This window comes from Sycon ciliatum, chromosome 1, assembly GCF_964019385.1.
Source record: "Sycon ciliatum chromosome 1, ocSycCili1.1, whole genome shotgun sequence".
NCBI lineage: Eukaryota > Metazoa > Porifera > Calcarea > Leucosolenida > Sycettidae > Sycon > Sycon ciliatum.
Window position 1 is genome coordinate 88,891,837 of NC_088643.1, and position 27,967 is coordinate 88,919,803.

General features: G+C 46.1%; 1 protein-coding gene across 1 annotated transcript; it reads right to left on the reverse strand.

Annotated features, from left to right (window-relative positions):
- Positions 1-21: 21 nt before the first annotated feature.
- LOC135806264 (uncharacterized) lies at positions 22-27,937 on the reverse strand. Its single transcript, XM_065320425.1, has 31 exons — positions 27,410-27,937; positions 25,938-26,127; positions 25,293-25,371; positions 24,844-24,927; positions 24,185-24,249; positions 23,594-23,633; positions 22,455-22,612; positions 16,200-16,284; positions 15,521-15,598; positions 15,026-15,146; positions 14,074-14,117; positions 13,439-13,543; positions 12,495-12,855; positions 12,056-12,282; positions 11,513-11,576; positions 10,659-10,819; positions 10,200-10,269; positions 9,543-9,618; positions 9,178-9,236; positions 8,372-8,997; positions 8,012-8,051; positions 6,998-7,079; positions 6,531-6,600; positions 4,982-5,080; positions 4,283-4,359; positions 3,365-3,458; positions 2,990-3,032; positions 2,608-2,662; positions 2,099-2,213; positions 1,663-1,719; positions 22-1,254 (listed from the first exon to the last, which is right to left on the reverse strand). The coding sequence occupies exons 2-31, from the start codon at positions 26,012-26,014 to the stop codon at positions 1,153-1,155; spliced, it is 3,414 nt and encodes a 1,137-aa protein (XP_065176497.1). The 5' UTR covers positions 26,015-26,127; positions 27,410-27,937; the 3' UTR covers positions 22-1,152.
- Positions 27,938-27,967: the final 30 nt, after the last annotated feature.

Below are 27,967 nucleotides of genomic sequence, written 5' to 3' on the forward strand. Positions count from 1 at the left end.
CTGCATACTGCATACTGTCGGTCACGTGTTTGTACTTTTAAATTCTGAAGTAACAATACAGGGAATGTGTGCGGCCTAGTCAGTATACGTATACTATATATGATATTGAGATCAAGACTTGTCACAGTACTAGTAAAGCTAGAACTAGGACCTTTGCCAAATATAAATTCCATACATGCGGAGTAGCAAAAACTGCCTAGTAAGTCTGGCTGGATAATAACATTATGAAGTCATGGATACGGTATGAGAGACAAAAAGAGACGTAGTCATTGGTACACAGACTAGACGGCGTGCCATTGTCATTATCAGTGTCACTGGTAAGAATACTCTGAACAAACAATAGACATCACGCCGGAACTGCACCTCTGCGGAAGGCACACAATAATGTTCATGGCCGCGGTAGCCAGGCACAGGGCTAAACATCATCGCATGGGGTCCGAAACCGTGATCGTGACCGGCATGCATTAGAGAATGAACAGGCCATGTATTGTGCAAGTCATGATAGTATGAATTCTCACAGGTCGGGCTGCTTCGACTGAAACAGCACCATAATATAGGTATTACTATTCTACATGCCCTAGGTATGTTCTCCAATCTCAATCTCTGTGTTCATTAATATCCTACTGTGGCATCAAACTCAGGTCACTTCTTCAAAAAGGTTGTCCAAGAAGGTGAGGGTCGTAATGCAGTACTATGCCGCAATGAAAGTACAAGACTGCACGGTACTATGATCACTGAGCAGCTACTCAAGACTGCAGTACTATGATCACTGAAAGTACAAGACTGCACGGTACTATGATCACTGAGCTGCTACTCAAGGTACATGTAAACGTAACAAATCAGTCCAGGTCGCCAGGTCAGAGTGATTGCATCACAGAAACACAGTTCAACCGGTGGCACTAAAACCAGGGGGACATGGCTGTACTATGTTCATGCAGTCACTGGAAGTAGGAGCATATACACACAGCCCCACTCATCACCAACTTGAGATGCTGTTTGGCATTGTTGTATTCGTATGCAGCTGGATGCTTGTAGTGTTTGCCGCTGAAGCATGCTATCATACTAGGCATGGCTATACTGCTAGTCTGGACGCTGCCGTGCAAAAGAGCATCGCAGACATCCACCACTCACTCACTCACTCTACTCATTTCTCTACTGGGCTTCTTCGGCTTCCTGTCGAACGGCATCCAAGAAACTCTGGTTGGAGGCAGTCATCCTTTCCTGATGCTTCTCGTAGTGTTGCTGCTGTTGTTGCTAAGTAAGAGAACAAGGTACGATGCAAAACAAACGGACCAGATGTTGAATGGGTAGGATCAGAACGGCCTGTGCACAGTGGGGTTCTAGCTCCACTTCATCAGATGCACATGCAGCATGCACGCTCATTGTAATGGAATTCACGAGCTTCCGCGTGACTATCTGTTTATAACAACATACCGTGCAAAATGTATCATTCCAATGTAAGTGGTGTGCAAGTAACCAGCAACACACACCACTGGTGCACTGCATACCTGATGATGTCATGCATACGGGCAACATACACCACTGCAGTGACTGCACACAAGATGACGTCATGATTACGGGCAGCATACACAGTACCACTGGTCCACTGCACACAGGATGATGTCATGCATACGGCAACATGGATTGGATTGGTTTACATACCTCCTCGGTGTGCTTGCCTAGATGGTGGTGACCTTTTCGACGCTGTCGGCTATTTTCCTGAATGAAGTACACATGTAGTATAATGAGCACAACAACTTGAATGCCTCACACGTACTACAAGTACTACTACACATCACAATACTGCGTCACAATCTATCACAACATATTGATCATTGCGAAAGAAACGCAAGCAAACAATTCCAAGTCACAGAATCCGACGATGACCACTTGGTGATGGCGATCATGATGAACCGTGTTCCTTAACTGTTTGCAACTACATAGCACCCTCAGTCTTGTGCTAAACTAGGATCACAATGCGGGAATCGTATGACACCCGTACATTTAGATCTGTGGGATGAAGATGATGACACCCATGCATTCGGTATCAGGGAGTAGTAAAATACCCAGTGGGTGCTGCATACAAATACACTCTTACCGTTGGGGAGGTTTCGATTCGATCGGATTCGGCCACTGAATCGTTGTCACTTTGCCAGTAAGACACGCTTTGTCGCTTGGACAACTTTCCACCATTGGTGATACTAGCAGCAACACTAGCAACACAACGGAGTGGAATACTAGTAAGTAGACGGGTGGGGTGCTAGGATCAGCGCAAACATCATCAAGCTTTGGGCGGCAGCAATCTCATTCAACATTCACAGGCTGTCGAAAAGGAATCAGTTCACATCATTCAAACTATAGTGCACATTGTCATCGTACATGCACTACGGAAGAGAGACCTTAAAGGACTCCACAATCAAATTATCACATTGATTATGAGTTCAAGAACGGTGTTTACCAGGTTCATGAACAAGTACCCCCCCCCCCCCCGCCTCCCCCCCCCCCCCCCCACCTCCCTCCCCCGACAACAGGCACACATATGATAAGATACAATGCGAGCCCGGGCGTACCAGCAGTACAGCATTGGCACTGGTCCCACCCACTCACCTATTAGGAGTCCTCAGTAAACTCAGTGCACTACCGGCCCTTGCTGCCTCCTCTTCTACACATCACACAATACACACACACAGATTTATTTTTATTTTTATTTATCGTCTCCACTTCATGGCACATAATAATACATAGCCAATACAAGAAAGGGAGGGTGAATCCAACCACAGAAAATAGCAAGATACACTGATTAATAGTGATTGTCACCTTAGCATGAAGTTTCGGATCCCAAAAAGGAACTTGGTTCATTCTATTCGCAGTGCATGTGACATGCCATGCACATGCGCTAACAAAGAAGGCTCTCTCTGGGTCTCTCAACCCCTGCGCCCCCAACATACACACACGCAAACATACACAGATAGACAGTATGGGGACTCACGGCAACTTTCCAAGAAATCCGCAACCACAGCATGGCCATTCTCCTGGTTTGTCAACAAGACACGCCACAACACAACAACAGTTACACTGACAGTAAGGTACTAGTAGTTGAACTATACCTATTACGGTTTGTTATTGTCAAGGTCGACCTAACACACAATCGCACAAACCAAGACCACCGTGCCTCCAGGGCAGAAAATATTACTCCTGGCACTCACATATCTCCTGGCACTCACATATCTCCTGGCACTCACATATCAACTGCTATTGTCAATGCCGGATCTAAATGAAGTGTCTCACACTGCATGCGAGTGGAACAATACTTATTTTCACTGTGGTGCATTGTCCTCCGTTCTCTTTGCTAATACTTCCTCACCCTTGCAATTTTCTTGGGTTTGCGTCCATTGGAATCCTTCATCTTCAGCTTGGCACGGTTTGCAATCAGCCACTTGCAGCATTCCAGGTGCCCACTGTGCACACACGCGTTAGGACACACAGTGATAGACATGTGTAAGCGTGTGTGCTTGTGTGTGTGTGTGCGTACATGTGTGTGTGTGTGTGTGTGTGTGTGTGTGTGTGTGTGTGTGTGTGTGTGTGCGTACATGTGTGTGTGTGTGCGTACATTTGTGTGTGTGCGTACATTTGTGTGTGTGTGTGTGTGTGTGTGTGTGTGTGTGTGTCGCAACCAGACCACGGCATGGGCCAAAGAAGCGTTGGCGAGACACGATTGTCGGTGATCTGCGCTCACTGGATATTCCGAAGTCCGAGTGGTATCGGCTCGCGCAAGATCGCCCGGAATGGCGCAGGCGGGTCCATCAACATCGTCTTCCTCCCCCGGCACCGAGGAACTTTCACTGCGCATGCGGCAGAGCGTTTAGGAGAAGTGGCGATTTGAAGCATCACATCAAGTACCGTCCAACTCAGTAGCCTATCATCTCCACTGGAGATGGGGCGTCAAAGGTCAAAGGTGTGTGTCGCTGTGTGTGTGCGTGCGTGATGGCATGCGTGTGTGTGTGTGTGTGTGTGTGTGTGTGTGTGTGTGTGTGTGTGTGTGTGTGTGTGTGTGTGTGTGTGTGTGTGTACCTTGAGCATCATCCAGTACAGAGGGCATGCTTGTCAGAAGGGTATTGGTATAGTGTGTGTAGACATTGAGGGAACCTTACATCATATTGCTGGATCAAAACTCTGCTTGCACTTGGCACAGTCCGTAAATATACTACTACCTGTAGTCTAGATTCATCTGCTTCAAGTATCTACAAGACTGAAGCAACATTCTTTCTGTTTTCTCTCTTACTTGGCAGCTGCCAGGTGTAAGGGTGTTTGACGGTCAATTGATCGACTGTTGATGCTACATCCAAGCGCTCCTAACAGCTGCAGTGTGTTGCAAAGTCACATACCAAAACACACTGCGTTACTATCTCACAAACAATCCGTTACTTGCAGCAGATGCTTGACACACATCGAGGACATAGAAACAATTGGTAAGGAAAGAGTCAGAATCATGCATGACATGGTATGCGCAGATGACCACCATGTGATGAACAGCAGGTTTCGATTGTTGCCGATCACCGCATGGAAGTTACTTCACCAGCAAGACCCACACATTGGTGATGTAACAACAGTCAGGACAAATGAAACACGGAATCAGCGCATCACCCGGAGCACTGACTAAGGTCTAGTGCAGGTGTGTGTACAATAGTGATAGTGCCAACACAACACCTTGATGTTATTATACCCAAGGGCAATTTCAATCCTTCACTGCCAGTGCTGTAGTTAGCTACTGTAGCCCGTATAAACCAACCCTGACCTGCATACGCTGTACCACGGTTTATTGATAGAAAGCCTAGGAGCCCATACAGGTAGCCACTGCATGAGGGTCACAGTCTTCATCAGAGATGATAGCAATACACACATAGTGATGTGACCCACAGTGCTGCGTATACAGTCACGGGTGCATGTACTGTATAGCCTGACACCAACTGAACTGACTAACCTTCATACACCTGACATGACCATGCATGGCAGCGCAGTGCAATGCAGTGTATCCAGTGGATGTTGTAGCTTCAAGATCAACCTCATAGCTTGACAGAATCTACACAGCACAGCAAAGTAGTGCATGGTGCAGTGTATGGGGTACAGAACATGTGTACAAATGTGTGTACCGGCAGATGTGCCATACGTATGGAAACGTACTTTTAAAACAATCAGTGTTCTGTGCCACACATCGGTGAAAGCTACCCCCCCCCCCCCCTACACGCATACGATAAGTACAGTAGGTATCGGCAAGAGTCCATAACCCAAGAGTATGCAACTGTGATCTCTTTTCTATGGGCCAACCGCGCGGCGCGCTGCCTTCATTACATCATTCAGCTGCAGTCCACGCACTCCGGAAAATCAAACACCGCACTTTCCCTCTAGTTTGAAATGAACTTTCGTACGGAACTGGAGTTCACGCGCCAGAATTCAGAGATTGTGTAGGTACTGGAACGAATCGAGCAAAAACGGATGGGCTCGTGCGAGAAATTGAGAGTTTGAATGCATGCTTTCAGAGCGTGATGAAGGCAAGTTACTTAATGAAGGCAGCGCGCCACGCATGCACCCATAATCACAGTTGCCTACTCTTGGGTTATGGACTCTTGGTATCGGTTATAGCGTGGGTGTTTGAAGAACAACTTTCTATTCATATTTCCGATATTTCTTACACACGATAAATAAAGTGTGACATATCATGTGCATGTGCGCGGAGGCAGGAAGATCATCGTACATGCAATGTAGTGTTACTGTGCATGCGGCTGGTCATAGTCACATAGGCTTACCATGTGGCTATGCAACAGGAGTTACATGACCACAACAGTTGAACCTGCAGCACTACGTAGTCGACAACCCAACGCGAGTTAGATCAGAACTGCATTGGACAGATACTACAGGCGATATACTTTATACTACAAGTAATCTGGTATGTTTTGCTACACAAAGTCCATTCTTAGGACCGATATATTCTACTGTACGATAAGATTGCTTTTAAGAAGAAATGTGCACTTGAAACCCATGTTATGATTATGAAAACAAGAGAGTTCATTCTTGTAGGCAGTATATTCTTTTACACGACCACGCTATAGCCGATACACACTGTATCACTGCTAAACCTGTAGCGGCCATCCCGGCAGGCTGTTGATTAGGTTGATGCACATAGCCGAGTCACAAGTCGAGAGATAGCCTTATTTTCCTGAGTATACGCCGTACCCCCCCCCCCTTTTTGCCACGAAATACAGACATATTTCCTATTTATCACCGTTAATTTGATCATCGGAGTATAAGCCGCACCGCCCCCCCCCCCCCCTTTCTTGAGAGAATTTTGAGTGTTCAAAGTGCAGCTTATACTCCGGAAACTATGGTTTCTGAAAAAGGCTTCCAGCTATTAGTATTTAGGGGAAGAGCAGGGGTTAGATCCTCAAATATCACTGTGACACAAGGAAGTTCAACAAAACATTGAACCAAGTAGTACAACAGTATGCTGGCTTATGAGTAACTTGTGGATATACCTTGAGACTATCAAGCTGACCATGTGAAGCAGCACAGTGGATTGGTAGTAGTCCATTCTCATCAGCCACACTGCATAACAGCAACATGCACAGACGTATGCACACGCACATGTACACACACACACACACACACACACACACACACACACACACGATTGCACATGCACACACACACACACACACACACACACACACACACGAATGCATACACACACACACACGAATACATGCACAATGCACATACATGCTCACACAGCACTAGTCACTACTGTAGATCACCCATGAGGCCATGGAATGCAGTCATGTCATGCAAGCCTTAGCTGACACATACGAAATACAAACATGCTCTGAAGTGAACGCAGTCCCGGTTCTTGACAATAGCAGTGGGCGCTTTCTACTGCTCGGAGTCTCAAATGACAAAAGAAGCATTCTGCTATATATTAGTACATTCTGAACTGCAGACACACCTTAGCCAATGGGTGCTTTTGTCCAGTAGGTCCCGAAGTCTTGAAACGTTTGACTCGTTCGCCGCCTCATGAATAGAATCTCCTGGAGCAAATAATGAAAGTACACAGGACACGTCAGAACAACAAAAAAGAAAATAGCATTCCGAACTTTCAGCCCCTTCAATAGATGGGAAACATCATGAGCATGCAAGTCACCCTTCGAACGCCCTTTTAAAGGTACACAGCTGTGTGGCACTGAATAATGGTGCGCCGAAGAAGGAATGGGCTAGGATGTCCCCAAGCATAGTACACGGATATGTACACACGGGTATGTTGGGTATGTTGGGTATGTCCACAGGTGGGTATGTACATGGTGACCCGACCACACACTCATAGATTGGCATGCATGAAACATACGAAAATCCTAGGCTACGACCCTGATGTTCTTCGACACCCGATGGCACTGTAGTGTTTTAAAGAGTCTGATTATGTTGTGAAGAGCATGCATGCAGTTCACCGATTGTGTGCATAGCCAGCTTAGCCAGTTAAGCTTTCTAACTGTGTTAAGTGCAGCCAACAGTCACTGAGCTATCATGGTGTCATTTGCTACTAGCCTGGTCCTAGCTTTTAGGAGGTCAAATACCGGTATACCCTACAGTACTATTGCATCCGTTATGCCGTACTGTCGGGCTACCCGCCGCACAATGGTACTGTCGGGCTACCCGCCGCACAATAGGTACACACCAGCGAGATATACTCCAATGAACGACAGGGGTCTTGCAATGTCTTGCAGTTCTTCCTACACACAATCATGAGGAGTTCATCAGTGCGGCATGACTATGTGCTCACAAGGCAGTATCGCGGCCCCGGCTGTGCATGACTATGTGCTCACAAGGCAGTATCGCGGCCCCGGCTGTGCATGACTATGTGCTCACAAGGCAGTATCGCGGCCCCGGCTGTGAATGCAAACATTACTTGTACTAGTAATTGACTACATACATGTATGCTACAGTACAGTGTGAAGACGTGTCTTACCCTCAGGGCTAGCCAGTTGTCGCTGGGTCATAGATGCCTCCTTGGAAATTCCAGAAAGAAAAGAACAGTTAACGGCAAATGAGAAGAAGAGGAACAGATATCAACCCACGTTGTTGTTGTATCGTATGGACGAATCGTACCCAGCTCACAGTTTGCAGCAATGTACGGTACTTATGTCCATTCATGGTCAGTTACACAGGTATAAACATACAGGAAACCTGCACTAGCCACCGGCCGATCATGCACATAGTTCGCTACAGAATGGCATCTAAAGCTTGCTAATGTCATACATGTATTTGCAAAGCTGCAACCACCACTGACATTATCAATGGCCGTGACACTCCCCAGCAGTTCACTCACTTGGTCATCCACAGCAACACTACCACCGCTACTTTTCCTCTTTCCAGCCTCCACGCCAACCCGAAATCCATCCAGAAACTTGTCAATGCTCTGTTTGTCCTCGCTGTTACCTGCATCCTGCCCGGTTTGGCCGCTGACCAGACTTTCCAACCCGATGGACATCTGCCGTGGAATCTGACCGTGTTGTTGCAGAGCTGTGCCGGCCAAAGGACTTGCACCGGTGCTGCCGGCAACGGATTGTGGGGAGAGGCCGATGTTCGCCACTGCCTGTTGCGGCTGCTCTGCTGTGGGCAGCCAAGTCATTGGTCCACTGGGAGTCATGACAACCTGGCCAGATTGTGGCATGTACTGACCGGGTGCATGCATGGGTGCAGCTGGGCCAGAGGGCAGCACAAACGGTTGGTTAGGAAATGGTGGGTGAGGGTACAGGTAGGGCTGCTGAGCTCCCACTTGCTGCAAAACTGGCATGTAGGCTGGATGCTGGTTGCCTGGTCCTGCTACCGGCTGCTGCGGAGCATAGAGCTGTTGGTGGTTAGGCATAGCGCTGTAATGCTGCTGTTGCTGCTGCTGCTGCTGCTGATGATGATGATGTTGTTGTTGATTAACCTCGAACACACCACGAGATTCTACATCAAGACAAAAACCAAACATTCAGCTTTGGTAGGATTATGTAGAGGCAAGGAACACACCCGTGAGAGTGCATGTACCCGGGTGGAGCAGTTCACTACAGGTCACTGACATGCACGTTCAATCCACTACTGTATCACTAACGTTGATCCGGCATGCAGGGAATCATGACAACTCACCTGCAACTTCAGCAGATGCTAATGCCGCTGTGAAGTTTCTTGCACTCGTCCCAGACTCACTGGTAGCAATGAGTGGAAAGACAGGCAACAATACAAGGACACACAGTTTAGATACATCCTCCATGTGCACATGAACGATGCCTGTCTACTTGTCTAAGGGTCAAAACCATCAGTGTTGCTATGTTGTCTCTACTCGTATGGCGAAGATTTGTGAATGAAGGTAGAGTTAACAAAATATTGCACAATATGTTGGTACACCGATCCACATGTTGGTGTATTAGCGCAAATGATGGTGCATTGACATAAACGATGATGCATTGAGCAACACGGTAGTACCTTGACAGAGGAGTATTTTCTCAACTTACCCACTAAAGTTGAAGATGAAGCTAACTTGGTCAGGTTGTCGACGCACCACTACTTTTTCCGGCAGCCAACCATCACCTGCAACAACATGCAGCACAGAGAACTACCTCAGTATTTCAACAATGCTATAATGCTCACATCTATAAGAGGCAGGGGCGTCACACACGGCACGACCAGTGCGACCATGGTCGTACCACTTTTCGTCCAGGATGCATCGACGATCCACCAAATTCATTCAAAAAGCAATAAAAGAGCGCTAAAACGTGCCCTGTTGGCTGAAAAATCTGAATTTTTCTTTCGGAGGGACACACCGCACCCCGGTGGCACCACTCCCCACTGGCCAGTGACACCCCTGATAAAAGGTCTAGTGTCGGCTTGGGCTACTGTAGGACCAGGTTTGGACTACAGTAGGATCGACAAAACTACGCGGCACCGCTGTGACTATTTCCAGCCGGTACAATAGAATCTGCATGGCTTTCATCATCGTGCTAAGGAATAGTTCCGAGGAGTAACACTGTGCTTAGTTGGAGCGTTTCATTGAAATGTACATAATGGTTCTATAATTATTAGACAGAGATATTGTTGGAAATGAAAACACCCAACAAACTGAGTGTGCCCATGCTGCCACACTGCCACACTGCAGCAGCGAGGCTGCTCACCTGACGTGTGTTTGAATCGTATACTCTTGACACTGCCCACATCCTCACAGTGCAGACGAAACGTGTGCTTCTACAAACACATACACACATGCATACACACATGTACATGCACGCACGGATGCACAGGCGCATGCACACACACACACAAAGACACACAGACACACAGACACATATACAATCATATAGACAAGGCTAGTATAAGTGTCAAGAGTAGCTTTATACTAGCATGGCCGGGAGGCTATATCCTGTGCTAAGTGTTAACAGGGCATAACCTTCTTCTCCGCTTACCAACTAAATCTGCATCCGATGATACTACCCCCCCCCCCCCCCCCCCCCACACACACATCACCACCGACGGCATTGCATGCATACAGTCATATTCTCCAAGGGTGGTACAGTTGTGACCATGATGTGTACGTGAGGGGGGGGGGGGAGAGAGAGAGGATGGGAAGAACTCACTGTATTAGTTTCTAGCTCAGGTGCTCCATCGTCATCCGTCTCCAACGGCTGTTCTTCACTCTCATGCTCAGTCCCGCACAGTGTGATTAGCAGTTGATTGTCAGCAGCGAAGAGCGGTACAAACGATCCTGTGTACACTTCTACTTCATACTGTACAAGAGCTACAAGGCAGAGAGAGAGACAGCACCATATCACGACATTGGATCACAGCTGGACAAGGCAGAGAGAGAGACAGCACCATATCACGACATTGGATCACAGCTGGACAAGGCAGAGAGAGACAGCACCATATCATGACATTGGATCACAGCTGGACAAGGCAGAGAGAGAGATAGCACCATATCACGACATTGGACCACAGCTGGACAAGGCAGCACAACAGACACCTGAATAAGCACTCCATTGCCATCTGTATCAATTGCACCATCATACCTTCACACCAAATGGAATGACTTAAAGTTCAAGTTGGCTGCATGCAGTACTTGAAGGAACAGAGCAGCCCAAATTGCAATAGCATTTTAGAGCTACTAAAATGCCACTCTTCTCCCTTTCGACACAGAGATGATGTATTCCTTGTTTCTTACACGTACACAAGGGCAATGGTTCTGTGTTCAAGTATGCCCTACAAAATTAATATAGTGACATTATAGCCTGGGCAGTTAGCAGGGAAGCGCACCCTCAAGATGCACATTCTCCTCGCAAATGTTCGTCGCAATTCATTGAAGGATCCCTAATTTACTTTTGGGTGTTTTGTTAATAAGACATCATCAGTGCATGGGATGGTGGAATGCTCCAGCATTCACTGCCCTGCTGGTCTGCTGGTGCCTGGCCACTGTATTAATTCTCAGTCTCACCTTGCAACTTCTCCAGCATAGCCTCAGCTTCTTTCATCAGTAACGCGTGAGATTTCTTCGGCGCCTGTGATATCAGATAATATGTGTGCGCACACACATACACATACACACGTGCAAACACACATACACAGACAGACAGACAGACAGACAGACCACACACACACACACAGGTAAAAAATGTGGTTCTGACACAGCAAAAAAATACTGTGCACCGTATATCGTAATTTGTGATGAATTTTGATGAAGAGGAGCCACTGAACTCACCTTGGTGAAGCAGTAGTCCGAATGGAGTAGGACCGTTGCAAACTGCTCCCAACCCCGGTCGACCATAAAGAGAACTAGGATACTTCATAGGCACTGAAGTTCACCAGTGATGAAGAGGAGGTATGTGACCTCTATGCCTCCCCCTTTCCCTCTCTGTCTCCCTCCCTCTCCTCTCTCTCTCTCTCTCTCTCTCTCTCTCTCTCTCTCTCTCTCTCTCTCTCTCTCTCTCTCTCTCTCTCTCTCTCTCTCTCTCTCTCTCACCCACCAATAGCACCTTACCTTCGTAGACATTTCCACACTGGTAGAAGATGTTGAATGGGCCTGTCCGTCCTCATTTGCAAGCTGACTGCTGGAACTTGTGAAGTGCACTGCTTGTGTCGACACATCCGCTGTGGACAGTGGACGACTGCGACTTTCGACTTCTCTTCTAGTGCCTGACAAATCCGTATACGTCAACTCTGGACTTTGCGGTGACGATGCATCGGCGAGGCTGTCCGTTTGAGTGGCTGAATGGCACGATTCAAACAAGAAACACAATGACAGGGAAGTACACAGCAATCATATGATCATGATAACAGTGGTGAAAGGACAACAGGACAGTCACTACCTCACAAGGAAGTGCAACACATGTATCCCATTTACCACACCAGCAGTCTTAACGGCGAGATGAGCACCTGAAACACTATAACGTTTTTAATAATATTCGTTTTGCACTCACCTTTGTCTTCCACTGTTTGAGTTGCCATATCAACCATGTAGCGAGGCTGACCGCTGCCGTGCGTAGACGGGGGTAGGGCATATGACCCATCACCTGCCATGCTTTGACGACTGCGATTTACCGTGCCGGGTCCTGCTCGAAGTGAGGATGTGGATGACACACCGTAGCCAGAGGACAAGTTCATCCTTGCCTTGTAGGGACTGTCTTTCAGGCGGGCGTGCAATTGAGAATCGTCCTGCCTGGTTGCACGGTTCCTGGAGTACACCAATGTTGTATCTGACCTACTCACCAGATCACTACCTCCCTTGCGCTGTTTCAGCGAAGACTGAGATGCTGATGCTTGGCGCTGGTCAAGAGAAACCTGCGACATTGACAAAAGCAATTCTGTCAGCTTTTCAATTTTATGGGAATTCGGTGCAAACACTCACACATGACGTACAATTTTATAAAAATGATACGGAACTGGAGATACGTGGTTTGTTGTTCCATGACTTTGTTCACCTCAAAACTAGGAGCAACATTGGTCCTGTGGACTGTGCAAGTTGCAATACCGGTAAGATCCTCGGCAATAACAGATCATGCCACAAACTTTGCAAAGAACTCGAGACGGTGACTGGTGGCAAGGATCTAATTAGCGGCTTTCCTGATACACTGAAACCAAGTATAACAACTGAGCTGGAATGTGCACTGGCACTAGTTATAGAGCTCTCTAACTATTAATTTTACGTTATGCGATCGAGATCATCGCGTACGCACCGCATAGAGCGTGAATCAGTGCTAGTTTGTATGAAAAGGCCAACCAAGCCAACAGTGAAAGCTTGTAGGGAGATTTTGAGTTGCAAACCGGTGCTTGTGCCACCGCTTTGCCACACCATACACAGAATCCCAAATGATCGGGGTAATCACAGAATCTCTACAACTAATTGCAGGCTGGCAGGGCTTACAGTTGATGATGGCGGTGATACGTTTACTGTGGGGTAGGACTTTCCGCCACTGGACTGCTTTGCTGTGTGTGGACGCTGCTTGTGTTTGCTACTTCTTGGAGTTTCCTACAGCAAGTAATTGTACCCAGAGGAGAAGAGACTGGATTCGGATACATAATGACATCATCAATGCAAGCAAGCATTCTTGTATGATGACCACTAACCATGGTCAGGGTACCACAGCCTGTGTGATAACTATGGTGTGATTAACTTGCACAGCAGAACATCAGCCCTAAGAACTAACCAGTCCGGCGTGATTATGTTCTACACGTGCATGGCCTATCTAACTTATCCAGGTAGAAGTGTATAGTGCATTTCAAAAGTATAGACCTCTGGACGGTTTCAGAAAACCGTTAGGTCAGCATCTATGCCTGATAAAATCTGTGATCAATTCGTGCATAAAATTTCCGAAATTGGGTGTTCGTTATCCAATCGGCCTAGAAATCTATACGGCAAAAATTGGGGCCGGGAACTGCCTGAGCAATATCCTGTAGAAATTTCTCAAAAGGCTCAAACCAAAATTGAATTATTTGAAAAAGCCTCGAGGTCTATACTTTTGAAACACACTATAGTGGCTAGACCACCGACTGACTTACCCTCTGAGTATGCATCAGGTCCACGCTTTCAGCTACTGAGATCTCTAGCAGTTAGCAGGTAGGAAAAGGAACAAGAAACAAGAAAACTGGGGGAGGTGAATACTCATCACCACATACGTGAATGTTTTGACAATGCAGATACAATTCCGAGAAGTGCTGAGAAAATACTACAGACGCACATCTACGACTCGGCAAAGGCCTATGTGTTCGGAGATTATATACAAGAAAATGACACAAAAGTAGGGCGGTGGTTGTGGTGGTGGCGGCAGCGGCGGTGGTGGTGAACCAAAGACGGATTCGGAGATTCGGCGAGAGACCCAGAGGCCTGGGCTCCTTTTTTCAAACTGTAGATTATGATTTGCCCCAGTAGAAGTGACTGTGCAGTATTATCAATCCCAGCGGGAACAATACAGTAAATCCCAGTAATTGCACACTAAATCCCAGTAATTGCACAGTAAATCCCAGTAATTGCACACTAAATCCCAGTAATTGCACAGTAAATCCCAGTAATTGCACACTAAATCCCAGTAATTGCACACTAAATCCCAGTAATTGCACAGTAAATCCCAGTAATTGCACAGTAAATCCCAGTAATTGCACAGTAAATCCCAGTAATTGCACAGTAAATCCCAGTAATTGTACAGTAAATCCCAGTAATTGCACAGTAAATCCCAGTAATTGCACAGTAAATCCCAGTAATTGCACAGTAAATCCCAGTAATTGCACAGTAAATCCCAGTGATTGTACAGCACGGTCATGACTCATTGGGTTTACTTTACTTCATACACTATGATAGTATTGATACAGTGCCATTCTCACACCCTTAACTTGAAAAAGGTTTTGGCATGACGGAGCCCCTCTTTGGGGTGACCCTGCATTCACCACTGTCGGGTGTGTGTGTGTGGGGGGGGGGGGGGGGGGGGGTGTCAGCCCTAACCCCCAGCAACCATACCTGAGCCACTGGCTTGCAGGTCATCAAGAGCAAGGGAAGATGATGACCTATCCATATCCCTGGCAGAGAGCTGGCGGTGGCGTTTCAACTTCTGCTCCAGTTTTTCCGTGCCTCTGCGTAGCTGCACGACACAGCATGATAGCATGCGAACACTTCGGTTTTCAACCGTGCAGGGAGTAGTGGTAATACTCTATGCACTCCGTTGTGGTATGGTACTTTTAAGTCAATGGAATGTTAGGAGAATGGAAGAAGAGGAGAAGGAGTAGAATGAGGAGCCTAGGATGATAACAACTACTAGGTCAATGGAACGTTAGGAGAATAGAAGAAGAGGAGGAGTAGAAGGAGGAGCCTAAGATGACAACAACAAAAGAAGAGTAGGAAGCAAGTTTGTAAGTTTGTAAGCCAATGACCTATGGGAGACAAAAAAGTGAAGTGTTTTTAAACTAAGTTGTGGTTGCTTGGTTGGTTAACGTTAGTGCTACTACATGTGTGTACCTGTTGTATAGAGGATGGTACACTGCTGTGCCGAAGCTTGGTGCTCTTCTCCGGTGTGGGGACCATGGCAACTGTTTCCTATCATTGACACAAGATCAACATTACACAGAACACATCACTGCCTAGGGTAGTGTGCGTGCATGCGTGTGTATGTGTGTGTGTGTGTGTGTGTGTGTGTGTGTGTGTGTGTGTGTGTGTGTGTGTGTGTGTGTGTGTGTGTGTGGTGTGTGTGTGTGTGTGTGTGTGTGTGTGTGTGTGTGTGTGTGTGTGTGTAGCATGCCACGTGACCGTCACTTAAGAAATGAAGGGAAATGAAACACAAAACCAACTTAGCTGGTAGCATCAGCATTATCCCGTGTCTTACCAATGATTGCATTATCCCGTGTCTTACCAATGATTGCATTATCCCGTGTCTTACCAATGTTTGCATTATCCCGCGTCTTACCAATGATTGCTAAGCAAAGTTTGTAGTACACATCTACTTACAGTAGCTGGGAAATATCAACCTGCAAACTGCATCATCAATTTGCACCACATGATTTCAACCCACACATTGTTCCAGTTAGGGTATGCTTGAGACCAACCAGACCACACATTCTGGTCAATGCCACCGCTCATCATACACAAAACAAGTACAGTACACCAGTGTGCCGGTGTTGATCCGTGACCCATTACGTACTGTAGCCACAATCAGCTTTGTAGCAAGTGACATGAGGCGGTGAGCTTCACCTCCTGTCAGCTTATGGCTTGGTGTTGATCCAGTTCTATCAAACAGTGTGCAAGAATGAATTGCAAAAGCACAAATCAGATCATAGGACGTATTTGTCACATCTCGGTCTACTGTGACTCGTATGCACTGGACATCACAAGTTCCCCCCCCCCCCCCCCACACACACACACAATTCACTTTGACCCGCAATTACAAGTATCTAAATGATCTGAATGCTGACTGCCGAGGTGCCACCAAGCTGGCCACATTCAAGTCAATTGCTTTGCAAAACAGGCCTGGAAGTTCTCAGCCGGTCATACACTGATGTTGTATAAATGTACTGGGTCTGCTATGTTTCCACACTTGGTTTTGTTCTTTTCCCACATTCCACAGGTAACACCAGCTATTTACCCATCGATGGCAATGCCCGCAAGCGTTTGTATGTGCACAAGTCTATGAGAGGGTATGTATGCGGTGTGTAGTATGTGTAGCGTGTACACGAGTGGGAATAAACGCGTGGGTATGTCCAAGTAGTGTGTGTGTATACGAGTGGGAATATAGGCATGGGTGTGTAGTGTGTATATACGAGTGGGAATATAGGCATGGGTGTGTAGTGTGTGTACATACGAGTGGGAATATAGGCATGGGCGTGTAGTGTGTGTACATACGAGTGGGAATATAGGCATGGGTGTGTAGTGTGTATATACGAGTGGGAATATAGGCATGGGTGTGTAGTGTGTGTATACGAGTGGGAATATAGGCATGGGTGTGTAGTGTGTATATACGAGTGGGAATATAGGCATGGGTGTGTAGTGTGTGTATATACGAGTGGGAATATAGGCATGGGTGTGTAGTGTGTATATACGAGTGGGTATGTATGGGTAGTTATCGCCTTCTTAGGTTACGTTTGGTTGGTCACATTCCCAAATGGGAATCACTTGGAATCACTTGGAATCATTCTCGCCCGTTTGGTTGGTCAAAAAAGTGCGTTAGGTTGGTCACATTCCACATGATTCCAGAATGGGAATCGCTGAGAATGATTCTTTTTGGAGAATGATCATTCCACCTCACATGCTGGAATGAGCATTCTCATTCCGGAATCAAAAATGATAATGGCTGCCACGAGCCAAACAATGTAGCAACAGGTTCAAGTGCCTCAAATCATGCACTCAGAAGTACCATGACTCTCTCAAGGAAACTAGAGTCGGATAAAAGAAAAGACAGCAGCCGTTCCTCAACGATATCATGAAATTGTTATGTCAAGTGATTCCTAATTGATTCTGGCGCGTTAGTTTGGTCAGGTGATTCTTGCCGATTCCCATTCCAGAACTGTGATGTTGAATCCACACGCACCCATCTTTTTTCCCACATCACCACACGCTTTTACTCTTAACCCAAATGCAGCCCCGTTCTCTCCCGGCCGACAATCGCAAGTGAGCGCACTGAACCCTCTTGCTCCACCATTCCAACCGCCCCCTTTGACTTTCAACTTTTCACCTTGTATTCCTGATATGAAGTCTCCGTCGAGTATCAGGATCTGCACAGTTAACGCATGCAGCTGGCTGAAGCGGGCTGATGAGATTAAAAACTTATTCTGCACATCTCAACTAGATATCTTGGGCATAACTGAAACCTGGTTGACTCCTGATATCACAAGTTCAATATTAACACCGTCAGCTGAATACAAAATTATCCGGCATGACCGTCACAACAATACCGTGCGACGTGGAGGTGGAGTGGCATTCCTCCTCCACCGTTCCATTTCCCATGCTACCAAACATCGTCCAGATCTTCAGCCTGCTGATCCAACCATTGAAATTGTGTGCATAGAACTAGAGCATCGCCCCAACTCCACGTTTGTGTTCTGTTGTTACCGTCCTCCTTGGCAGCCACCTGATCAGTTCTGCAGCGCACTCCGGACCTGCATTCAATCAATATCTTGTCCTCAAGCTTCCATATTTGTCATTGGCGATTTTAACGCTCGCCTCTCGAAATGGCTAGCATCCGATCCTGATACACCTGCTGGTACATGCATGTATGACACCCTGGATGATCTGGGCTTATCGCAACTTGTGGATCAACAGCCTACCCGCTACTCCGCAAGTGGTAAGAGTTCATCACTACTCGACCTAGTTATCACTAATGCTCCAATAGCAGTCTCCCATCTCACCATCCTCCCACCGGTATCTGATCACTGTCCTGTAGTTTTCGATGTCGTCCACAACCGATCAGCAGGCTCCACAGCCCAAATATCTTCTGCACAAAACACCTGGCTCGACTTTGCCCACACGGACTGGCAAGCATTTAACAACCACGTGTGGCAACTACCCTTGCTAGATGCCGTCCAAAATGCGCAAACAGTTGATGAGGCCTGGTCATTGTGGCGCACAGCGCTGGAAGACTCTGTATCGTTGTTTGTTCCCGTTGTCCGGAGAAGCACATTTCCATCGAACAAGCCTTGGTACTCTGCTGTTCACCATCGTCAGAGGCGGCTTCGGGATCGCCTCTTCGCCAAGGCCAAACGTCTCGGATCTACAGATAGTTGGATAGCGTATAGACTCTCACGTAACTGTCTTACTTCCTTGCTCCGGAAGGCGAAACGCCATTATCACGAGAGGATGGCGAGAGACATGGCTCAGCATCATGGAACCCGTACATGGTGGCGCAAAGCAAAGATCCTTTGTAATGTGAATCGCCCGTCTCCGGTTATCCCTGACCTCTACCATGACAACCAAGCCTACCCAGCCACGAGTAATACGGAAAAGACGAATCTCCTAGCCAAAGTGTTTGCGAGCTACAGCCAGGCGCCACTGCTAACACCTGACCTGCACTCAGCTGGTATTTTAACACCCACGTCCACTGTGAAGTTCTCCATACAACCATTCTCTGTACAGTCCGTATTTGACACGCTATCCAGACTTCCCATTCAACGTAAAACCGCTGGACTGCTGAACAATCGCATCCTCCGTGAAACAGCTGAGGTCACGTCACAGTCTCTTTCCGCCCTTTTCAACCGCTGCTTGCTGTCCAGTACTCAGCCCAGGGAGTGGAAATCTGCCGTTGTTGTACCTGTGTTCAAGGGAAAAGGTAATCCTTCTCACCCAGTCAATTACCGTCCTATATCGCTGTTAAATGCAGTTGCCAAATTGTATGAGTCTATGATTAGCCGTCAGTTTTACTCGTTTGTTGAGAGCCATAAAATTATCAGTTCCAGCCAGTTTGGCTTTTGTCGAAAGAGGTCAACAGTTGACCAATTGGTACAGCTTACCTCAATTGTTTCGCGTGCATTTGACTCTAAGTCTTCTTGTGACCAGCTGTTCCTTGATTTTTCTAAGGCCTTTGACAGAGTTAGTCATCATTTAGTTATTCAATCTGTTTCAGGTTGGTGTTCTCTTTCTGCCTGTTCTTGGGTGAAGGACTTCATCAGTGATCGTAGTATTTGCGTTCGCATTGGCCAAACTCTTTCTGACCCTTTGCCCATCACCGCTGGCGTACCCCAAGGTTCCCATCTCGGCCCGCTTCTTTTTAACCTGTGCATCAACTCCTTTCCTGATGCCCCTGCTTCTAGTACCCTATCCCTTTTTGCTGATGACTCTAATTTAATTCTTGTTTCTCCAGCAAACACCTCACTTTCTATCCATCATGCATTGCTCCAGACTGACATTGATAAGTGTTGTCAATGGTCATCAGCTACTGCCATGACGTTTAACACCAGTAAATGCGTCCACCTACCCTTTCAAAAATATGCATTAGCCCCCGGCCCGTCATCCCCCTTGACAATGAACGGTGTGCCTATTCAGAAAGGTGAAAGCCACTGTCATCTCGGCGTGACTATCACTCCTTCACTAAATTTTTCTGACCATATAAAATCTATCACCCATAAGTTTCGCAGTCGTGTTTTTCTGTTGCGCCATATGGCCCATTTCCTTTCTGCTTCAACCGTGAATTTGCTCTACAAGTGTTACGTACGACCACTGTTAGAATACGCAGTCCCTGTCTGGTCATTCGCCGTATCCCATTCAGATTCGCTTACGTTAGACCGACTGCAAGCCGTTGCTGCTCGTTCATATCTGTTTTGTAAGACCCGGCACCCTCCTGAGTGGGAAACCCCGAAGCAGATTCTTAATCGTACTTGTGACTGGTCATCCCTGAAGTGGCGTCGTCAGATTCTGTCCTTGCTGTATTTTCATCATGTCTTTTACCAGTTTCCATCTTTGCTAATTCGTTTCAAATTCAATGTATCCCTTAGTTGTCGTCACCCGTCCTCTATAGTTTTACCTCGTTCTGGCGCCCATTTCCTTAAATCCCCTCTCTTCAGTTTATCTGTGGAATGGAACAAACTTCCAGAACACATCCGCTGCGTTCAGTCCTCTGTCAATTTTCGCATTGCTCTAAAGGCTCATTACTCTCAGCATAGATATTCTCTGACTGGAATTCCGAACTTTTCCGTTTGAGAATTTTTTTTCCTTGAAATTAATCCTTGCTGGGTTTTTTCATCTAAATGTCCCGCTATTATCTGCAGAGGTGATTTCTTCCCTCGTCGATTTCTTTCCTGCTTTTATACCTCGATATTTAGGTACTTGTTTCCCTTCTTCCCATGCTTCATCTTCCACTCTCCTCTCCCCATTTCCCCATTTTTCTTGCGATATTTATGTGGGAGACTTCCGTGATAAGCATCCATTTGCTTTTGGAGAATCCTTTTAAATAAATACAATACAAAATACAATGGTTGTCATTTACATTCTGAAAATGCCCAACCAAACGCAACCTCAGTATTTGACCCCACTAATTTCCCTGATACCTAAGCGGTCAAATATATTGCGTATTAATACACAATATATTTGACTACTTATATTTGACTCCTTAGAATTTCTTGGACTTAGAAATTTTCTCTCCAACTTAGAAAAAGAAATTTTTGAAGAAAGCAGAAATACACAAGATGGGATTTGAACCCACAACCATGTGAATCTCAGTTACTCTTCCTTGCCACCCAGCCACTGTGCTACAGATGCTGAACCTAGTTTAAACAATGACCTTGATCCTGCAATGCTGTACAATGCGGTATAGGCTATAGTATAATACTGTAAATCATATTATTTTAACGACCCGCAAAGTTAACGATTTTCTGATTTTCGAAGGTTAACGGTTTGAAAAGTTAACGATTTTCTCAGACAGATGCAATAATACTAGAAATGCTCATCAAGAACATTCATTGTTGTCCATCACAGTATACCTCGATGTCAGGAGAATAAAGAAAATGAAATTTATCCAGCATAAGAGAGTAAAATATTCATATTAACGATCTCCTGCGGCTTCGTCAAAAATCATCTGAGAGACTTCGGAATTGTTTGAGCCGACTGCTGAGCGTCTCTGCTATCATCTAGATCTTTTGATTATTGAATTCCATTGAGAATTGACTGAGTTACGATCCGTTGAACACGCGCTGCATACCATAATGTGAAATGATCGATTTCAATCGTGCGAGGTCCAAATCATACGACTTTTGCTAGCGAATTTTAAAATAACGATAAATCTTTGCTCGTTAACTCGTTAGATTTACTTGTTCGTTACATATTCATGATTTACAGTACTAGAATTACAAGGGTATGTCGTATATGAAGAGAAACGATTGCGTGGAGAACACGATAAATAGATTATAGACCTCATAGTTGGTCTATACAGGATATATAGGCCTCGTAAAAGACCTCGGGGGACCTCGGTCTTTTACTCGGTCTATATATCCTGTATAGACCTCCTAACCGGTCTATAATCTATACGTATATAGGTGTGGGTATGTGGCGTATGTATATAAGTGGGTATGTGGCGTATGTATATAAGTGGGTATGTGGCGTATGTATATAAGTGGGTATGCGGCGTATGTATATAAGTGGGTATGCGGCGTATGTATATAAGTGGGTATGTGGCGTATGTATATAAGTGGGTATGCGGCGTATGTATATAAGTGGGTATGTGGCGTATGTATATAAGTGGGTATGTGGCGTATGTATATAAGTGGGTATGCGGCGTATGTATATAAGTGGGTATGTGGCGTATGTATATGAGTGGGTATGTGGCGTATGTACATAAGTGGGTATGCGGCGTATGTATATAAGTGGGTATGTGGCGTATGTATATGAGTGGGTATGTGGCGTATGTATATAAGTGGGTATGCGGCGTATGTATATGAGTGGGTATATTGGTGTGGATGTGACACATACTTCATACCTCCGGTGCTGTGAAGACTGTGACGAACTCTGTCTTGTGGACGTGGACCGGTGTGAGCTGGTAGATGAAATAGCTGAGCGACCGGATTGTCTTTGAGAAGATGCCATTGATTGGGATGACCTTGATCTCGGTGTAGATGTGGAGAAGTTTGATTGACTCTGTTTAAAGTATGCCGTGATATAGTAGGTACATGTCCATATATAGATATAGTAGGTACATGTCCATATATAGATATAGTAGGTACATGTCCATATATAGATATAGTAGGTACATGTCCAAAGCAGAAGCTACAGGTCATGAATGTGTAAGAACTATACTATGATACCAGTAACGAATCATGAGCTTGTCGTATGCTGTACTGACAGCAGTGTAAAATATACAGTTGCATTCTAAAGTCCCCCGGGCCAGGTGCAGTCCGAAATCGTGATCACCATGTGAACATCACCATCAGTAATCAACAATACATGCACAGCATTCAATTCTGCTTGTTGTCATGTTGAATCATTGACCCCCCCCCCCCCCCCCCCCCCCGAGAAATCAAATACTCCCAAATGCCAAACAGTAGCTGCACTTCCGGCCAGCGATATCTGATCACAAACACCATAGTGGTCACTAACACCGTAGTGGTCAATAACACCATAGTGATCAATAACACCATAGTGGTCAGTAGCACCATAGTGATCAATAACACCATAGTGGTCAATAACACCATAGTGATCAATAACACCATAGTGGTCACTAACACCATAGTGGTCAATAACACCATAGTGGTCAATAACACCATAGTGGTCAATAACACCATAGTGGTCAATAACACCATAGTGATCAATAACACCATAGTGGTCAATAACACCATAGTGGTCAATAACACCGTAGTGGTCAGTAGCACCATAGATATTCTTATAATCTATACTTCAAGTATTACAAAATAATTGAGAGGCTTTGAATCGTTTTTATCAAAATCTAAATATTTGCCGGGTTGGAAGGTGGGAACCATAGTGGTCAATAACGCCATAGTGGTCAATAACACCATAGTGGCCACCACCAGCACACATACACCTGGACGACAATGCTGGCCATTACATGCCTTCAGCAGGCTTCAGGGGCAGCAGTATACGCCCTGTCAGCCATCGGCTCACCTTGCTTCCACCTCCGACAACTTGATCCTCCAGTCTCCTCCTAGGCAAGAATGGACATCGACATTTTGATCAATGTGTGCTTCTAGCACGGTACACCAGACAGCCGTACCTGGCAATAACCCTCCCATCCTCATAACCAACTTCAACCATATCTACTAGCACACATTCACACATGGACATGTACAATGCTCAAAACAACCTGCCAGTAACACACACACACGCACACACACACACACACACACACACACACACACACACACACACACACACACACACACACACACACACACACACACACACACACAGGTAGGCACTGGTACTGTGATACTGGTACCAATAGCCAATATAACACTGTACTATGTAAGTTTGGCATAGAACCTTAGAAGGTTCAGTATCAAAGTTATAGAGCATGTATAAGCAGATCAGTGTCACATTGCACAAACATTTCAGCAAAGTCGAATGCAGCTTTGGCGGCCTGTGCAACACAGCAGAGCAATCATTGAAAGTGGTGTAAGAACTTGAGTACATCCAGTCAGTGGCTGTCAAGTGCATGCAGTCAGTGGCTGGGAAGTGATAACCCACTTTCCTTACCTAACATCACGAGCATGTTTGGACTCAGCCGCATCGCTTGCATAGGAGGATGTGCTTGATAAAGACTGCAACGACACAAAACAACAACCAGCAAACAGAACACACGCCATGCCAAACAGATGAACTTGAAACATCAACAGGACAGGATAGGACAGGATAGAATAGGGCAGGATAGGATAGGACAGGATAGTCCCTGGTTCGAGTCCTGGTGGCGACAGTCAATTTTTTCTTCAGACTTTTCCCTTTTCCATTCCCTCAACTAGTGGGTACATGTGTTGCATTGAGTTTTCTTGGAGACAGAAATGCAATTACAGTTACTTGTATTACACCTATGAAAAGGACAAACTTCAAGCTCCTCGCAAGCAACATTTTCGAAAAAACATCCACAAGTTTTCTTTCAGTGCTTTCTCATCAGATGGAATGTGAATTCAATCTACTTCTAGCTAACCTTCTTTGCACCGCTCTATCGCCTTTCTGCTGTACTAAACTCATTGTTCTGGTTTATTTCTTTTTGCCTGTATTCCACCTGATGAGAAGATACTGAAAGTATTCTTGTGGAAAAATTTCTGAAAAAGTTGATTGTGAGGAGCTTGAAGTTTGTCACGAGTCTTTTCGTAAGTGTGAGTATTGTATATGCAAGCCATTTCCTCCCTGCTTACCTGTGTGGAGGAAGATCTTGCCAGAGATTTGCTACTGGACGCAGATGTTCCTGCCGCTGACCTAGGCCTTGACATGGCTATATGCTAGTGGGAGTGTGAAACAAAACAAGGAGAAGAAACAACTTGCCAAAAAAACAAGATGCCATGATGCTACAGTACGATTTAGGAAACCAAACTCACGCATGCAAGCATTCACACCACATGATCGGACTGAAGTACGACTGAAGTACGACAGCTACTAAACTAATTTACCAGAGTATAATGTCAGAAGAGTGTATGACAAGCATGGTTTGTCATGCACTGGTAGGAGAGTGCATTGGTGAACTGACTCTGCCAACATTTAGCATTCACGGTGATGTAGTGTGTACAAGCATGGTTCAATTAGGTCTCCCCGGCTCCATGTCTGAAACTCTATTGCACGCTAGATGAGACATGTCAGATGGACTTACTGTTTTCTTGCGCTCGGGCTTCCGGCCAGGAGTACAGTCAAAGTTCTCCTCTCTCTTGCCTGTAGTTAGATAGTGCCTCCTGGCCATTCAAAGCACACAACAAGCATGATATGATCCACCAAACCAGATAACGACCTTTACGACTAAAAATCGAAGGAGAAAAGTTGGGGGGTCGACTTACAAGCGGGATTCTACTTATAACCGGGAACTACCGGCAACTTCCAAAAATGACCTGTACTGCATGTATGAGTGCGCCGTGTGTATGCATCTTTGCCAGTTTATTTGCCTTTTTCCAGGATTTGGACGTTTCACCCTCCAATGAGGAGTGTTTATATGGGTTGTTGATGTTTTAGTAGCAGGGAGTGGTTAGCAGTGCTTGGTTGGTTGACAATTTTAAAAACATAATTAAGACCTTCGGATACGGGGGGGGGGGACATATAACCGGTAACATGCGGTATTCATTGTTGTTGTTGTTGTTGTCATCGTCGTTGCTGTTGATGGTGTTCCTGCTGCTGCTGTTATTGTTCTTTTCCATTCCTTCTTTGTGAGATCAATTACTTCAGAACCTTCACTAAAACATGGCAGCAGGCAGCGAATGAAGGTGGCACTTCCCGTTACTCAGTTCAACAACCCTCCCTCACTTACAGTTCAGAGCCGACGGCGTCGATCAGATCACCAGTAGTGACATGAGGTGTAGGAACATTGGCAGCATGGTGTTCCATCACATCAATACAGCATGGTGTTCCATCACATCAATACAGCATGGTGTTCCATCACATCTACAGCAATATCGCCATTGTGTACCGTATGCACCACCAGTACTGATGACAGATGACTGGACAACAACAACGACATGTACATGTACATGTGATGTACATGTGTTGCAAAAAAAGGATCCATAAGAGGGATTCGAACCCAGCACCCGTCTTTCCGGGACAGTGCTCTACCGATTAGGCTACCGGGATCACACACACCCGTGGCTCCTTCTTGCTACACTGCTCCCCACCTCAACAGGATGTGTCCTCGCGCCGTACCTACTCACGGGGGGGGGGGGGGGGGTACAACGGGTCATGGGTTCGAGCTATTGCCAGGTAGGCCTGGGCGGACTTTGCGGGATAATGCTAATGGCAATGCCAGAAAAACTGTATCATAATGCTACTTATAAAGCCGCTGTTCCTCTGTAATGCCAGCAATTCACCAGTAGTAAGTATGGAAAATGGCTTGGTTTGGGCAGTATTGTGCACGTTTCGTAGTTCTACGTAGACGGCATGGAAAATAGAAAATCATGATCATAATGCTAATTTCATGCTGCTATTGCTCCATAATGCCAGCAAAACCGCAATAGTATGCATGGGAAATGGCTTAGTTTGGCCGCCCTCCCGCCAAAGCCAATGCACTAATGCTGCACAAACATCAGCTGCTCCCCGGTGACCCCACATTTGACTTGTAGTGGCCAAAACTTCCATATTTGAGTATAATGCCACTTTGGTGGAAATGTAGTGTTATAATGCTCGTTGCAAATCACACACTATAATGCCACTTATAATGCTAGCATTATCCGCCCAGGCCTATTGCCAGGCGCCAATGTTGCAAAAGAAGGATCCACGAGCGGGATTCGAACCCAGCACCCCTGTCCTTCCGGGACAGTGCCCTACTGATTAGGCTACCGGGGGTCACACGCACCCGTGGCTCCTTCTTGCTACACATGTATACCGTAATAGTGTGTGCAGTCGTGGCAACTTTGATAGCACATGAATATCAACCCTGGTCTGGTCCTGCTGGGGCTGTGCAGCAGTGTTACGAACAAGGGGCTGCATGGGTCGGGATTTTCTTACCGCAAGTCTGGGAGTCTGGGTTACATATGCTCACTGTCACAAAGTAAAGTAAGTTTATTCGCAACGCTAGCTGACCGGAGATAGAGTACTGTCACATGCAGTTTACAAAATCAACAAAATGAAAAGTTTTGTATTTGATACATATACATGTCTACATGTACATGATTGTACAGTACTTGAAATCTCTGATAATACTACGATGGCTAATTCCATTGATTTGTACACTATTCTAGTTTTGTAGTTCAACAAGATTGATCCACGTCCTAAACACACAAGCCTTACCGTCCTGTTCTCCAAGATCCAAGGAGTAAACTGCAAAACGCTAAGGCTGCCTGCTTGCACACTCCTACCTGTGCCTATGCCTAGGGAGTAGGGTAACTAAGGAAGTAGTTCCACACATACAAGTCCAGCCCTTCTTCCCCTGAACCCGTTGCAGTTGCAGGCTGATGCAACAAACGGGGCGTTTGATTGACACGGGTGGGGCGATGGGTCTCTAAGCACCGCTCCCGACACTATCACGATACGCTCCGAGTACAAGATGGACGAAGGAGCTCCTCCAAACCACGATCAATACAAGCGCCGGGATATAAGAGTAACTTCACCGTTGCTGACTGGTAGTACAAAACATCGGAACGCGGCGGTAATGTGTGTTCCACCGGTGCACTGACATGTCCGTGCTGTCGACTAGCTCTGTGTATCGATCCGTCAAAACAGAGTGTTTCAAACTCTACCGCTACATCATTCCCAACCCTGCCTCCAATGACGAAGATTGTAGTGGCATTTTTGTTGCCTTCACGTCAGTACAGTGTCATAAACAAATCCAAGCTGGATACGACTGAC

Excerpts from the sequence above, each read along its gene's own strand:
- LOC135806264 (XM_065320425.1), bottom strand. The coding sequence starts at position 26,014 with ATGGAACACCATGCTGCCAATGTTCCTACACCTCATGTCACTACTGGT. Across the intron at positions 24,250-24,843 it reads CAAGATCTTCCTCCACACAG|TCTTTATCAAGCACATCCTC; the intron begins GTAAGCAGGGAG and ends GTGTCGTTGCAG. Across the intron at positions 14,118-15,025 it reads CCTGCAAGCCAGTGGCTCAG|AGATCTCAGTAGCTGAAAGC; the intron begins GTATGGTTGCTG and ends GCTAACTGCTAG.